Below are 15834 nucleotides of genomic sequence, written 5' to 3'. Positions count from 1 at the left end.
AGGTTTCTGTAAGCGATGGGGTAAGTGGAAATGTGCATGTGGATAAATAGAGAAATATATATATATATGTGTGTTCCTCCCACAGCTCAACCCACATCATACACTTCCACAGTACTAGTAGTCATGCTACTTCAAAAATACAGACACTATACAATTTAAAGAGCAGGGGTCTGCAGAACAAAGCCCATAGTCCCAGTCAGGCCCAACATCACAACTATTTCTGCTCCTATTAGAAGCTATCAGCATTTAGGCAACATGCAACACAATCTGGTACAGTGGAGACCAAAATAATCTTCATTACTAATATTCAACATACAATTAGATAAATGAAACTACATCTTACTCTTTAATTCAGCTGCAATCATTAAAAAAGATTCAAGGCAAGATCATTTTTATACTAATAGTTCTGAACACAGCTAGCTGGGTGAACTATACTTATTTCTTGGTCCTTTTTTCCTTAAAACTCCCAAATCCCTTCTTTTTTTTAATGTACTGGCTTTTCGCTGTAGCCTCAGTTAATGAGGGTCTTAATGAATCACACAGCTTATGTCTCATCTCTCCACCTCTATTAGAGATTTAAGTCTATGTGTTTCAGTGATTTTGGCTCAAGCGTGGGTAGCAAGGCCAATCCACTTTGGTTTCTAGATAAATTAAAAAAGAAAAATCACATTTAAAGGATGTAACCGCATGTGTCTGAACTGCGCCAGTAAAACTCTGCTGGTTGTCTGTTGGAGCAGGGCTGATGTCATTGCAGACCCCTGATATAGAGGAGTAAAAAGGTGTATAAGAAGAAGAATGAACAGAAATAAAAGAAAAAGATATGATGGCAAATGGCCATGCCTTCCATGCTTCTGTAACTTGCTTCGTAAAAGAAAAAAAAGGGACAGAAGGGTCAGTACAACTTCCCCCTCCCCTCCAGCAACGCCGCCAACATGGCACATTCCAGGCTGCAAAAAAGACGAGTGTTTCTGCTGTTTCGTGCTTTCGTACAGCCATGCATGTACATAGGGGTTGTCCTGAGTCCTCTGACAGCAGGAGAACTTCCTCCTGCAGTGCTCTAATGCAGGACAGCAGGACAGAGCCTATGGTGCCACAAGGTGCTGACCTGGGCATGGAGACCATATCAGGTTACTTCAGTGCTAAATCCTTCTGGCAGCTGAGCTAGCCGAGTTTTATAGTTATTGCGTGTTACACAAATTAACATCAGACTATGTGGCCACGTAGGAGTAGCACTGAGAATCCCAACAACACTCGGTTCACACACGCATACGTACGAATTCCTCCTCTTTCTGGTTTCTTCTCACACACAAGCACACACCCGCTTTAACACTTTTCAACAGATTTCTGGCATGCAGGAGCTGAATGGAGACTTGGACGCAGATGGGGGTAACAACTTTACAGACAAGTACGAGGACATAAAGCAACAAAGCACAAGCAGCAGCTGAGCAAAGAGAGACAGAGGAGGCCTGAAGACAGTGTCGATGACGGAGGAGGACAAGCAGAGTTCAGCCGAATTCCAAACAAAGTTCATCAGAGAAGGCTTGGAAAGTGGGCTGGCAAATGAGTTCATGCTGAAAAACTTTGCTATGATACATCCTAAGAAACCCCTGCCCTGAAAATGATAAGTACACAACAAGAAGACGTGACAAATGAGGAGAAAAATAACGTCTTCAACACCTTTTGAGAGTGAAAGGAACCGAAAAAAAGGATAAAGAGAGGAAGAGGAAAAGACAGACAAGACAAGGTACATACACTGAGGTTACTGCCACGTTGCTTCCCTTTCCTCCGCTGCTGTATGAGCACAGAGAAGACACAAACACAGAGCCACAAGTACACCAGAGGTATGGTCACACATGGAGCATCCACACAAAACCAGGAGGGATGGGACACAAGATAATACAGAAAGGAAGTAAAAACGAAGAGGTGTTTAACCCAAAAAGAGATGGGGTGTCACAATGGAGGAAGAGACAGAGAGAGAAGGTCTGATTAGACACCGAGGAAGCAGTGGAGGTGGAAGAGAAACACTTACCACAGACACTGGGTGTTTTAAAGACAACATCACCATGAAAGTGCTCAAAAAACGGCAGCACAATCAATCACCACAGCAAAGACGACAGGTAGCGAAAATACAAATGGATACGCACAAAAACACACACAGACACACAAACAGCACACTGACAGGAACAGTGAAAGCACAGAGAAAACTGCAGAGCACATAAACACTACACACCTACACACACACACACACACACACACACACACACACACACACACACACACACACACACACACACACACACACACACACACACGTTGGTAACATTCAACATCACGCTGGTTCCTGTCCTGGTTTAAAAAATAAAAATAAAAAAGCCCCAAGAATTCAAAAAAAGTTCAGTGCTGGGGAAAAACACCTTAGGCAGGGAGGAAGAGACAGTTTAGTAAAACCACACAAAGCACAAAAAGAGAAATGAATAAATCAGGGTTCCAACAAAAGAAGAGGAAAAAAAACTGTGTGTGTGTGTGTGTGTGTGTGTGTGTGTGTGTGCGTGCGCGAGTGTGTGCATTATTGTGCTGTGTGTGGATGACAACCAGAGCACTCACCAGGATATGAAACAATAGAGAATGAATGAGATGGAAAACAAGACAACCACGAGTTGAAACCTTCATGCAGGTTGAGGAGAGGGAGACGACAGGAGGAAGGAACACAAACAGAAGGTCTGACTTTGCCTTGCTATGGTCCTTTTCAATTCAAGCTTGGAAGTCAACATTTCAGCAAAACATTCTCATGTTTTACTCAGAAACATTGTCATGATTGGACAGTCACATGGTCATCACATTGCTGGTTGTTTTTTAAAACCATGTAACCCAAATTAGTGATAGTAGAAATTTGTCCACTGCGGCCTGAAGTCCTTTTAACTCTGTTCCAAACTCTCTCCAATCTGGAACCGCAGCAACAAATCTTTAAGCAATGAGTCAGAACTTTGTAAATGTGATTTTTCCAAACAAAAGGAGGTAAGAAACAGACATAATGGGGGATATAGAAAGACAGTGGAAAGGTGAGAATGCTGCTCACTTGGTTGTCGCCTGGGAGGCGGGGCATGGAAGCGGCCCTGCCGTGGCCTTCCATTGGTGGAAAGTGCTCAGTATCCGAGTACCCATCCTGCCCCATCTCTCTCATCTCTACCGTCTGAAAACAGAGCAGGAGAGCAGGAGATGGTGTGACTGGCTGCCATGAACGCTAACTGGGAGCAGGGGGACAGGTGGAAATGGTTGTTATCCAAAGGAGGCAGAGACCTGAGGGTGTAGTCAGTGGGAGAATTTATTGAGTGTGTGTTTGACGAGCTGCTTTTAAACTGAGCAATGAATGGTAAAGAGGGGCTGTTTAGATCTGAAGCAGATTCACTACCGCTCAAAAGTTTGGGGTCATCCAGACAATTCCATGTTTTCCATGAAAACTCCCACTTTTATCCATGTGCTAACATAACTGCACAAGGGTTTTCTAATCATCAATGAGCCTTTCAACACCATTAGCTAACACAATGTAGCATTAGAACACAGGAGTGATGGTTGCTGGAAATGTTCCTCTGTACCTCTATGGAGATATTCCATTAAAAATCAGCTGTTTCCAGCTACAATAGTCATTTACCACATTAACAATGTCTACACTGGATTTATCATTCATTTCATGTTATCTTCATTGAAAAAAAAATGCTTTTCTTTCAAAAATAAGGACGTTTCTAAGTGACCCCAAACTTTTGAACGGCAGTGTCAGTCTGCAGGTATACTCCAAACAAAATCTAATTTTGTGTTTGCTGCTGTCAATTAAGTTTCAAACAAATGCCAGCAGACGGTGATTCTGCTGTCTTCAATGGTTCTTATCCCAGATGGAGGAGCTTGTGAGTCACAGCAGGAATGGATACAAGAAGGAGACCAGATGCAGCCAAAGGCCATGAGGAAAACACAGCTGATCAAATGAGGATGCTGATCAGCTGCTGATACACTGTAGGCAGTCAATGAGGTAAAAATGACAACTGCTTGGGCAGGTTAGCCAAATTAGCATGTTGTTTTTGTCACAATCATGCAAATTTTCCCTTGCAAATATGCAAAATTCTATTTTGTTTGGAGTATACGTTGAGAATTGGAGCTGACAGCTGGGGCTTAACCACATTTTCTACAGAGATGTGGAAGATTTTAGCTGCTATTCCCTGCATCTACAGTTAGATTGTTATTCCAACCACTGAGTTTAAACTTCCCCAGACTTGTGTTGATTGATATGGAGAAATGTTATGTTGAGGGGCCCTCCACAAGATCGAAAGCAGAAAGACTTAACAGCATGAAGATAGAGATGTGAACCACTGTGAAGAAAGAGGCAAGATGGACTTCAAATGAAAGATGGAAATGTTCGATGATGGATAAATTCAGTTTGATAAAAAACTTGTGTTAAGATACAGGCTGGAGGACGGTCATGTCATGTCATCGTTAAATGAAGGATCAATGGAAGAAACTGTAGGAAATAAGAATGAGCTCCTCAGTAGAAATAATTAAGAAATGATGCAGTAGGGATGGTACAGTATCTATCTATCTATCTATCTATCTATCTATCTATCTATCTATCTATCTATCTATCTATCTATCTATCTATCTATCTATCTATCTATCTATCTATCAATCAATCAATCAATCTATCTATCTATCTATCTATCTATCTATCTATCTATCTATCTATCTATCTATCTATCTATCTATCTATCTATCTATCTATCTATCCATCCATCCATCCATTCATCCATCCATCCATCCATCCATCCATCCATCATACTGACTCTACTGGAAAATACTGGAAATTATCAATCAATAATTTATGGAAAAGGTGTGGGATTAAATAAGTGTTTGTTTACTACTTCTCACTTCTTTTGGAATAAGTAGACCAGGTCTAGAATTTTATTTTTATATATATATATATATATATATATATATATATATATATATATATATATATATATATATATATATATATATATATATATATATATATATATATATATATATATATATATGGCGTTTCGTGGTTACGTGGAACTACCTGGCGAGCGGAGCGGATGAATACGGAGCGGTTGGGACGTGGCTATAAGACGGCTTTGTTTCCATTCTCTGGTTGTACTCTACCTTGGATTGTGCTACATTCACTAACTTTTTGTCCTTCATTATGGCTCCCAGTGTAAGTCAGACTCTTCTGATGCTTCGAAGAGAAGGAAAACCATCTCCACGGAAGTGAAATTAGACACAATAAAACGCTCAAGTTGTAAAAACAGTGCAACATGTTCTGTTATCTTCTCATAAAATGATTCATACATGCATGAAAGTCGTTGGTATTCATGACTTTGCTGAAGAACTGATCGATGCACGTAGCGGCTTTGTTTACATTTTCGCCAGAGGCGAAAATTGACATATCGATCTGTAGGAACAGAACTCTGACTTAAGTCGAGGACCCTCTGTATATGTATATTATAATAATTTCTTGTTTACTTGGTACTTGTCTTTACGTATTCAAAATAAATATCTCAATCAATCAAAAAATAATGCAGAAAACATGAAACAAACTGAGAACCCTCATCAACAACTTCTACTTTAACCTCAGTTATAGTAAAAAAAGAGCCTGATGCATGGAGCATTTATCTGATTTATTTAACATACATGTAGAGACTAGAGCGCGTTTTACCATCTACACGTCTTAAATTGTTCTTTCGGAATTTGTTTGGGAGCACAAACACAAAAATAACTGGTGAAATTGAATGAAACGGGTATTTGGAAGCTTGCTGACCCAAACCTCTGCATGATGCGGATGTGTCAGATATGTGTGTTGTGTGTTTGTTTGGCCCTGTGTGTGTGTTTGTGAGCTTTCTACCTGGGAGTTGGTCATGCTTCCTAAGCCATCCTCAGGGTGTCCCTCGGGGCTCCAGCTGCCGACCTTCTGGGACATTGCCTGAGCACGAGCCGTCACCCACGAATGGCTTTCCGGGACCCCCCCCTCCACCGGCCTGCGGCACACAAACACACCATCACAGATGCAGCTTCCTGTTCCGGTCTCCTTCCAACAAACCGACTGCTGCGACGTGTAACTCACAGGCTGTTGCCCGTCTCCATGGTCTCAGGTGGAGGCAGAGCATTGGTGAGTCCCGGACCCCCGTCCTGGGCGGGGGTAGGCGGCTCCACGCGCTGAAACAGTAATGGCGTTCGATTCTGTGTGAGATATACAACATGGCCGTCGCCAGCTATCAGGCAGACTGACAGGGAAATGAGGGGTAAATCGGCAGAGCAGGAAAAGAAGGGGAAAAGAGAGGGGGCAGTTGGCCGAAGCAAAGCCAGGCAAGATAACAAGGTAATGGAGAGGGGATAAATGAGGGGAGGGAATCTGGAGTAAAGGGACGCCCAGCAGCTAGCAGGAGAAAGAGACGGGTGGATTCAGAGTGCAATCTGGTGCTCTATAAGGAAGTCAGATTCATAATAATCACTGATTGTTCTGGTTTCATCTTCATAACAATAAAATAAAAAAAAATAAAACAACATGTTTCCAGAGCAGGCAGGGAACTGGGATTGATAACAAGGGGAGCAGTAAAAGAATGTTGGAGGACATCATGGCAGATAAACACTGCAGCAATCCTGTGGAGGGGAACATACGGCAGGTGAAATGCATGATGGGACAAGTCAAATATGAGTCGCATTCGCTGACATTCATTTATTAGCATCCAAGAGGAAAGAAGGTGCAACAGTGCTGCCCACTAACAACCTTTAGCAATTCTAAAGTGGCTTGTAATTCGCAGGACATGCAAGTGGGATTTAAAAAAACAAACAAACAAATCTAAATGTAATGTTAAGAGTAATTGTGTGATTTTAAAATGTGTGGAATATTATTCCTTCTACATTTATTAAATTCCAAACTGTGTATCTATGTGTTCAAGCAATAAATTTACAGCATGTGAGGCTAATTTTCTAACTATAGATCACTGTCTGATGCTGTGTGCACTAATGGCATGTTTTGGATCTGTTTAACACTGCAGAGGTCTCAGTGTCTACAGCATACAGTAAAGCCCAGTTCTGCTGCTCTAGTCGAGACAGGCAGCAGGCTAACAATGTATCAGGTGGTTTGGGCCGAGGTGATGGTGGAGATGATGTATAGCGTTTGTTAGTGAAAGTGGAGAAAATAAAAAGAAAGGAGAGGGCTGGAGGAGTGTGAAGGAATTGAGGAAAATGAGCATGAGAAAGAAAAAAAGGAAGGTGGTGGTTTAGTGCTGTTTTAGGGACATTTTTCTAAGTATGAAAATAAAGAAATGGATGGATGTGAATGTTTATAGTCGAGCTGGATGAACCATCTTATGATTTCAAACATTTTAGTGTGAAAAATGATGAAAGAGTGCAAAATGAATGTGAATAGTCACTATTTTCTTTCATTTCTCCTTCAACCTGTGTGCTAACCCAAGGGCAGGGAATCGTGCTGTAGTGCTAACAGATGCTAACAGCCCAAGATCACAAGCATGGGAGATGGGGAGTTTGAAGGAACAGTATCTGAACAACCAGCTGATAAAAGAAAGACAGGAGCTCAGCGGAACAGGCCATAGTGAAAGATCCAGGGACATTCAGGTATGGACACCTCTGGGGCTGTGACAACACTTCAGCCTGCTTCAAAACAAACAGAACCTGCTAAATTCTGCATGTCAAATTTTGCTAGTCATCTCATGTGAAGCCAGTGTTAGAATGACTGTAGCAATCTGTTTCCAGCAGATGGCAGCACTGGTTTTTGCTGTTAAGGAAGGAGTACAGAGGCTGCACTGTGTGTGTCTGAATAGAGACTCCTCCCTGGCCTGGTCGGAGGCTGTCACAGCCCAGGTTTGTAAAAATGAGGCTACGGACCTGTGGCCTTGATTTCAGCACGTCAGTCTGCCTTTAACTCTACAGGGTCGGATGCGAGTAGAGCGGTACTTGTTACAGACAGCAGTACCTGATCGTCCCGGAGGGCCTGTGAGCGTTTGATCTTGCTCTGCCGGTAGTACTCCATGATCATCATGGCAGCGTAGATTTTCCCCACTGTCAGGTCTGTCGCTGCTGAGAGAATGACAAGTTACCCTGCAAGATTAGACCCTTTGGTATGGACCCTGAGCGCGAGGAATGGTAAGACAGGTGTGGCATGCACACATAGATACTCACACACAAATCAGACTCACGTGAACATAGAGCAAATAGTCTTTTCACTGACAGATCAATAAAAAAACGTATCTTAGTTTTGTTTAGCAAACTGATCAAGTAATCTCATTCTAATATAGATCATGCAACGCAGTCCCTCCTAATGAAGTAATTAGGATTAAATCTGTGGCATCTTTGGACTTGTTTGCAAATACGGAATCAATTTCCTTGCTCCCGGCTGTTTTCATAGTGAGTCTCATGCACTGCAAGAAACAAGAGCAACTGTGGTTTTATGCTTTGGCACCTGTGCATTAGTTCTCAGTGTAATTAACAAGAAATATATCTAGAAGTCTACAGCTAGCGTACAGAGCCCTGGAGTGAAAAGACGTCTATAGAGAGTTGATCTATAGTAGGGCACCCTCTGATCTCAGGCACAAAGAGGGGAAGTGTTGTAGTCGGGGACGAGTGGAGGATCTGATCTGGTGGATTTGGTTCCTGTAAGAGACAGAAAGGCCAGGTCCTGTCTTCCATCTGCAGAAACCACAATCACCAGGATAAATCCGTGCGTGCATGTGCAGCTGTTTGGTGTCTAACATGCATGTCACCTTCTTCATGTTGATCTTCGACTAGAGGTACACCACCAGTCAAATTTTGGACATCCTTCTCATTTAATGGTTCTTTTTTATTCTCATGACTATTCACATTGTAGATTCTCACTGAAGACATCAAAACTACGAATGGACACATATGGAATTATGTAGTAAACAAAAAAGTGTGAAATAAGTCAAAACATAGTTTCTATTTTAGATTCTTTGCTTTGATTACTGCTTTGCACTCTTGGCATTCTCTGGATGAGCTTCATGAGGTAGAACCTGAAATGGTTTGACTTTACAGGTGTTCCTTGTCAAGGCTCGTGTGGAATTTCTTCCTTCCTAATGGGGTTGGAACCATCAGTTCTGTTGTGCAGAAGTCAGGTTGGTCCACAGTTGACAGCCCTATTTGACAACTGTTAGAATCCATATTATGGCAAGAACCAATCAGCTAAGAGAAACGACAGTCCATATTACTTTAAGAACTGAAGGTCAGTCAGTCCGGAAAACTGCTAAAACTCTGAATGTATCCCCAAGTTCAGTCTCTAAAACCATCCAGCTCTACGACCAAACTGGCTCCATGAGGACCTCCCCAGGAAAGGAAGACCAAGAGTCTCCTCTGCTGCTGAGGAGAAGTTCATCTGAGTCTCCAGCCTCAGAAATGGAAAGTTAACAGCAGCTCAGATTAGAGCCCAGATAAATGCCACCCAGAGTTCTAGTAGTAGACACATCTCTACATCACCTGTTCAGAGGAGATTGAACCAATCAGGCCTTTATGGTCCAATAGCTGCTCAGAAACCACTACTAAGGAAAAGCAACAAGCAGCAGAGATTAGTTTGGGCCAATAAACACAAAGAATGGACATTAGAGCAGTGGAGATCTGGGCTTTGGTCTGATGAGTCCAAATCTGAGATCTTTGGTTCCACCTGTCGTGTCTTTGTGAGACCAGAAAAGGTGGACGGATGGTCTCTAGATGATCTCTACATGCATGGTTCCCACCATGAAGCATGGAGGAGGAGGTGTGATGGTGTGGGGGTGCTTTGCTGGTGACACTGTTGGGGATTTATTCCAAACTGAAGGAACCCTGAACCAACATGGCTACCACAGCATCCTGCAGTGACATGACATCCCATCAGGTTTGGTTTAGTTGGACCATCATTTATTTTCCAACAGGACAATGACCCCAAACACACCTCCAGGCTGTGGAAGGACTATCTGACCAAGAAGGAGATAATGGAGATGACCTGGCCTCCACAGTCACCTGACCTAAACCCAGTCCAGATGTTTGGGATGAGATGGACCACAGAGTGAAGGCAGAAGGACCAACAAGAGCTCAGCATCTCTGGAACTCCTTCAAGACTGTTGGAGAACCATTTCAGGTTCTACCTCATGAAGCTCATCCAGAGAATAACAAGAGTGTGAGAAGCACACACTCTTCTTTGAAGAATCTAACAGAACAGAGAGGTTTTGAGTCATTTTTGATCATTTTTAATTCAAACCGAATCATTTTGAACAAACTTTGTGTTTCTTGGGACTTGTTCAGGGTTATCTGCGACTTCTTTTAAGATGTTTGGAACAAGATTTTGGACCATTTTTAACACGTTTTGAAAAGTTTTGAACAGGTTAGTTTGACGTTTGAATCAGTTTGGATGATTTCTGAGTAATTTAGGACACATTTCCAGTCACTGAATACAAGTTTCAATTAATTATCGAAAAATTTCAAGGCCTTCACTACATTAAAGTAGCTTTGGACAAATTTCAACTTGTTTTGCAAGTTATTTTGGACAGATTTTGAGTCATTATTGGCAATTTTTAATTTGTTTGGACAAATTCAATCATTTTGATCAAATTTTGAGTTTTTTAGGACTTGTTCGGGGTTATTTGGGACTTCTTTTGGGTCATTTACAACAAGATTTAACAAATTTTGAACATATTTTGAATCATTTTGTACCATTTTTTTTTTTTACACGTTTTCGTAAATTTTGAGTAGTTTTGAACAGCTTTCGAGTCATTTTGGACTAACTTCAATTTGTTTTACAAGTTATTTTGGACAGATTTTGAGTCAGTTTTTAATTCAAATAGAATCATTTGAAGAATCTAAAATGTAAAATGTGTTTTGACTTATTTCACACTTTTTGTTTACTACATAATTCCAGGTGTGTTCATTCATAGTTTTGATGCCTTCAGTGAGAATCTACAATGTAAACAGTCATGAGAATAAAGAAAAACCATTAAATGAGGAGGTGTGTCCAGACTTCTGGCTGGTGGTGTGTGTGGCTGTGAGGTGAGTGCCGGTGGATCCAGAGGGTGCAGCAGTGAGAAAGACTGGCTGAGAGAAGCGGACCTCTGGTGGCGTGAAGAGAAACAACGTTGGAGCGCTGGGAGGCACCAGGTGGTTGAACCGGGCCACGCTGCCGTGCCTTTCACCCACACTCTGCAACTTACACTTGTGCGGTGTAACTAGCAAATCCAGAGTCTTCTGGGAGAGGTTGGGCCATATCGCCATCATCTCCTTCCTCAGCTCTGCGTCCATCTGGTGCTTGTCAATGCCACCTGGGTGTGTTTAGAGCAAACACACATGAGGACACAAATTAGCAGGAAACAAAAATGTTCATTAAAAACAAAAAAATGTAAGTGACCATATTTGAAAAAAAAAAAAGAAAAGCAATAAAAGGAGAAAACACTTTTTTCTGTATTCTAGCTACAGAACTTGAAGCATCAGAAAGAGCTGATGGTTTCTGGGTTGAGGACAGAAACAGCTGACAGTGCTGCACTAAGAGGGGAAGAAGAGAAAATGTGAAGATGGCATGTGATAATCAGACCGGAGGGACTTAAAGGATTCTAAATCTCCCTCACCCTTGGCGATCTTGATGTCCAGCGCTGTGCGGATCAGAGCCATGAGGGTGGAGTTGAAGTGGACCGTGTTGTCGTCGGCCACGGGCAGGTCCATACGCAGCAGTCTCTGTGAACGAGCCAATCAGGGTGAGCGGTGAGAAAACCGGGGAGGAAGTCTGGGTTTGTGGAACCTCCAGGTGACGAGGGGAGGATCACCGAGATGGTGGTGGGAAGGGGAGGAGGGAGGGTTGGAGGCTGGAGGAGCTTTGCATAGCTTCTGCAGTAGCGGCTCAGACTGAGTTTCAGGCTCAAATGATTCCCGTCTGACTTCCTGTGCTGCACCGACAACAAATTTAACGTAATATAAGATCCAAGTACTGGAACAGAAAGTACTCTTTGTGTGGAATAAACACTACCATTAAAAGTTTGGGGTCACTTACAAATGTGCTTGTTTTTGAAAGAAAAGCATTTTTTTTCAATGAAGATAACATTAAATGAATGATAAATCCAGTGTAGACATTGTTAATGTGGTAAATGACTATTCTAGCTGGAAACAGCTGATTTTTAATGGAATATCTCCATAGAGGTACAGAGGAACATTTCCAGCAACCATCACTCCTGTGTTCTAATGCTACATTGTGTTAGCTAATGGTGTTGAAAGGCTCATTGATGATTAGAAAACCCTTGTGCAGTTATGTTAGCACATGGATAAAAGTGGGAGTTTTCATGGAAAACATGGAATAGTCCGGGTGAGCCCAAACTTCTCAACGGCAGTGTAAATTTGCGTTTTTTTTTGTGATATAAAAGAACCTGTGAATAGTGGTCGTAAGACTTTTTATTAGTTTTTTGACTCAGATACTCGTTAATTTCTGCCACTATAATTTTCCCGATATTTAACAGACCTCCCAGGTGTCTTCACCTATGTTCTCCAGCTTCAAATTAAGCGACAGGAGGACAGGCTGAGCAGCTACTTTTATCCAGAGCTCCCCCTAGAGGTTTGGAGGTTCAGAGTACAAACAACAGAGACCAGCTGACAAACCAATAACCCAAATTCCACCTGAAAGGCTGCTCTAAGGAAGGCGAACTCTTTTAGTTTATTGGTTTGATCTTTGGCTGGTCTTGTTGGTTAGTAATAGAAACAACACGAGGACACACCGACTCCCAGAGTGACGTTCATGCGTGTTTGGTGACAAACAACTCGGCGACAACCCAGACATGCAGCGTGCCATGCTCCCCCCACATTCTGATTAAATGCCTCTCCTTTTATCCATCTTCCACATCCCACCCCATGCAGCATGCAATGCACACAGTATGCCTCACAGGACAAGCAGCTTTGCAGCTGTACACTGAAAGCATCCTCTGTTGGTGACATTAAAATGAGTTAGAGAGTTATTTTAATGTGGCTGTTATTGGAGGAGATAAGGACATTTGTAGATGATGGGGCTACGCTTAGAGCAGGTAGCTCTACCACTCATTTCCTGATGTCTAATGTGAGAAAATGGATACAGACTTGGAGGGTTAATAGGTGAGAGAGAGCAGCACTCTGTGGAAAAGTGGAAAGCGGGGGAAAAAAAAGCCCACCATGGAAGCGCTGTCCTGATGCTAAGATGCATAATGATTGTTCAGGTGAACATAATCCAGGTGTATGAAGGGAATATGGGGTGAAAAGAAACAGTTCTCCTGTCAGAATAAAAATAGAATAAGAAGTGAAAGGGAAAGCTTAAGGGAAAGAGATGATAGAGAAAGAAAATCAATAGAAAAGTGAGAAACATGGACCAAAAATATAAAACTATGCAAAGATGAATAGAAGAGAAACATCACCGTACTTAGTTGTCTGTGTCTGTAAAAAAAAAAGAAAGAAAGAAAGGAAGAAAGAAAGGAAGGAAGCGGTCCTGCCTGAAGGCTCTGCTGTCTCTCTTCAGAACAGAGAAAATTGAAGATTAAAAGCAGTGGAGCTAAAGGGGGTCATTGTTCTGCAGAGCAGCTGGAAGGTCAAACACAAGATTTGGATTTCTCTCATTGCAGAGCAATTTGGGGAAAAGTGTTAAAGGTGGTGAAGCCAGAGATGGTGACTTTGTGGAAAACTGTTCCAATGATAATCATCAGGGAAGATATATATTCATTATGATGTTAAACCGTGCATGAAAAGCATGTTAGGTTGTTGAGAACTGAGGGTTTGTTTTAGTATTTCAGGAAGGAGGCTTAGATTTTAAAAATAGCTTGAGGGTAAAACTAAAAGCAAAAGGAGGGACAGAGTGATGCAAGGATGGACACTGGAAGGGCCGGGGGTTAAAATAAAGGCAGAGAAAGAGAGAAAAGTACCTGGGTCAAATAGTACATTTTAATACCACTGAGGCAGTAATAGGTAGGAATGTCCGTATTGGACAGAAACATTACACTGCAAAGAAATGAATTTGGTAGATGGCTGGCAGTTATAAACTGCTCTCATGTTAAAGTCTCATCCTTATGCAACTCCAGCTTGTGTAGACTGTCTGCACTATTTGCCCCAGGTCATCTGGAGAAGGAGGGGAGTTGGATGGAGCGATGGTTAGCGATGTAATGATCTCCTACAGGCTGTTTGGCCGGCTGCCCCCCCAAAAGACTCACAGTGGTCTGCCAATGATATTTCAATCTGATCACAGGAGGAGTTACAGGGACATGTGGTAAATGTGTCGCTACTGTTCTGTTTAGTTCTGTTAAATTTGTGTCGGGTTCCTCGTGTCTGCGTGCTATCCGACAGACGGGGGCGTGTGCAGGAGGAGGTGGTGGTGTTCGGCCATGCAGAAGGCAGGTGAAGGAGTGGAGCAATATGCGGAGATGAAGGGAGGGGGCTGGAAACAGAATAGAACTGCATTGACGACAGAACCAAAGGACAAAGAGAAGATTGGACTTGCAGATAGAAAAGGCTGCTTGGGGGCTTGGAGCTGCTACATGAAGGGTGACAGAAAAAAGAGCTGCTTCTGTATGGTAACCAAAGGCTCTCTGAGGAAAACACATCACTGACACAAGCCCTTCTGCTCTCTCTACCAGGAGAAATAACACAAAACATCTGTGTGTAAGTTGACATGACCTAATTCTGTGTGTTTCAGTGCATGTGTGTGTTTTCTGCTTCATCCACAGGATGGGACGAGTCAGAGGACAGAAGTCTTGCAGACCTTCCAAGCCCTGCTGCACACGCATGCTTCTGTGTGCAAGTTTAATGTTTGTCTACATGTGTGGAAAAGAGTTTGTCTAATGTAATGTTTCCAAACATAGATGCATTAATTTGTGTGTTTATTACTATCGCTGTATTTGCAGAATCACGTGACCCTACTGATCGTGGTGTCCGTGCATGTTGGTGGAAATGAACTTGTGTTTCACGGTGCAAACGAGCTGAGAAGGTCCCTCTTTCTCGTCCCCTCCTGTGGATACAAACGCCCCCCTGAGCCTTCCCGCTGACCATCTGCTGCCTCCGCCCACCGATCCCACACCACACCACGCCACAACACCGACCAGCCCACCCCACGTTTCCACAAAAAGGAACAGAAATAGAACCAAAGGAACAAGGACACTAAAGTTTACACCACGTTGAGCGCTGGAATCCCTGCTCCCTCCCCTCCTAGACCACCCCAGAAAAAACCACGACACCCATAGAGGACTCAGGTGAGGATGGGGGCCTTTCTGACCTTGTAGGCCACCCGTGCCGGGCACCTCTTCCCGAGGCCTAGTGGAGGACACATGTGCCTCAGCATGTCATACATTTCCCTGCAACTGATCCTGCCACTGCATCACCAGCAGCCAGAGCCACCACCCCATTTACACAGAGCACAAGAGAGAGAGAGAGAGAGAGATGCAGATATATTGAGAAGGAGAAAACAGAGTGGCAAAAAGAGATGGAAGAGACAATCGATTAGAGTTGTGAAGAGAGAAGGAAAAATGACCGAAACTTAAAGTAAAAGACAAGGTCATCGGGCTGATTTGGAGAGACTTTGGCCGTGTGGCTTTTCTTTCCAACAGTTTGTCATGTTAGGGAAGAAATGACAGAGGGGAGGGGGACAACAAGAGGAAGCTACCGATTGGAATTTAACAGGTAAATACTCTCAGGAGATAAAGGTTTATACAGCATGTGTGTGCTTGCACAGAGGAGCAGGGCGGAGCTTGACAGCATTCACCAAGCTGCTCCTGCTCGGACCAGAGAGGGGAGGAAGAGGAAGGGGTGTCAATGCAGTTTCTGTCTTTCCCCCAACCC

At 42.9% G+C, this 15834-nt stretch overlaps 1 protein-coding gene across 19 annotated transcripts in view; it reads right to left on the bottom strand.

The window, feature by feature from the left end:
* cacna1aa (calcium channel, voltage-dependent, P/Q type, alpha 1A subunit, a) overlaps window positions 1–15834 on the bottom strand; it is a 98872-nt gene that overhangs the window by 8622 nt on the left and 74416 nt on the right. For 5 of the 19 annotated variants that reach the window (XM_055005268.1, XM_055005252.1, XM_055005261.1 and 2 more), the window contains 7 exons: window positions 11628–11733; window positions 11217–11324; window positions 8000–8103; window positions 6128–6243; window positions 5909–6041; window positions 3077–3190; window positions 1753–1791 (listed from right to left, as the gene is read on the bottom strand). In XM_055005268.1, the coding sequence (XP_054861243.1) occupies window positions 1753–1791; window positions 3077–3190; window positions 5909–6041; window positions 6128–6243; window positions 8000–8103; window positions 11217–11324; window positions 11628–11733 (720 nt within the window). Of the gene's footprint in view, window positions 1–1752; window positions 1792–3076; window positions 3191–5908; window positions 6042–6127; window positions 6244–7999; window positions 8104–11216; window positions 11325–11627; window positions 11734–15271; window positions 15369–15834 lie in introns of all 19 variants that reach the window. The other 14 variants (XM_055005257.1, XM_055005270.1, XM_055005267.1 and 11 more) reach the window with 12 other exon arrangements.

This window comes from Amphiprion ocellaris, chromosome 19 (assembly GCF_022539595.1).
Source record: "Amphiprion ocellaris isolate individual 3 ecotype Okinawa chromosome 19, ASM2253959v1, whole genome shotgun sequence".
Classification (NCBI taxonomy): Eukaryota; Metazoa; Chordata; class Actinopteri; family Pomacentridae; genus Amphiprion; species Amphiprion ocellaris.
Note: the sequence above shows the minus strand (reverse complement) of the source record. Positions and strands in the feature narration are given on the sequence as shown.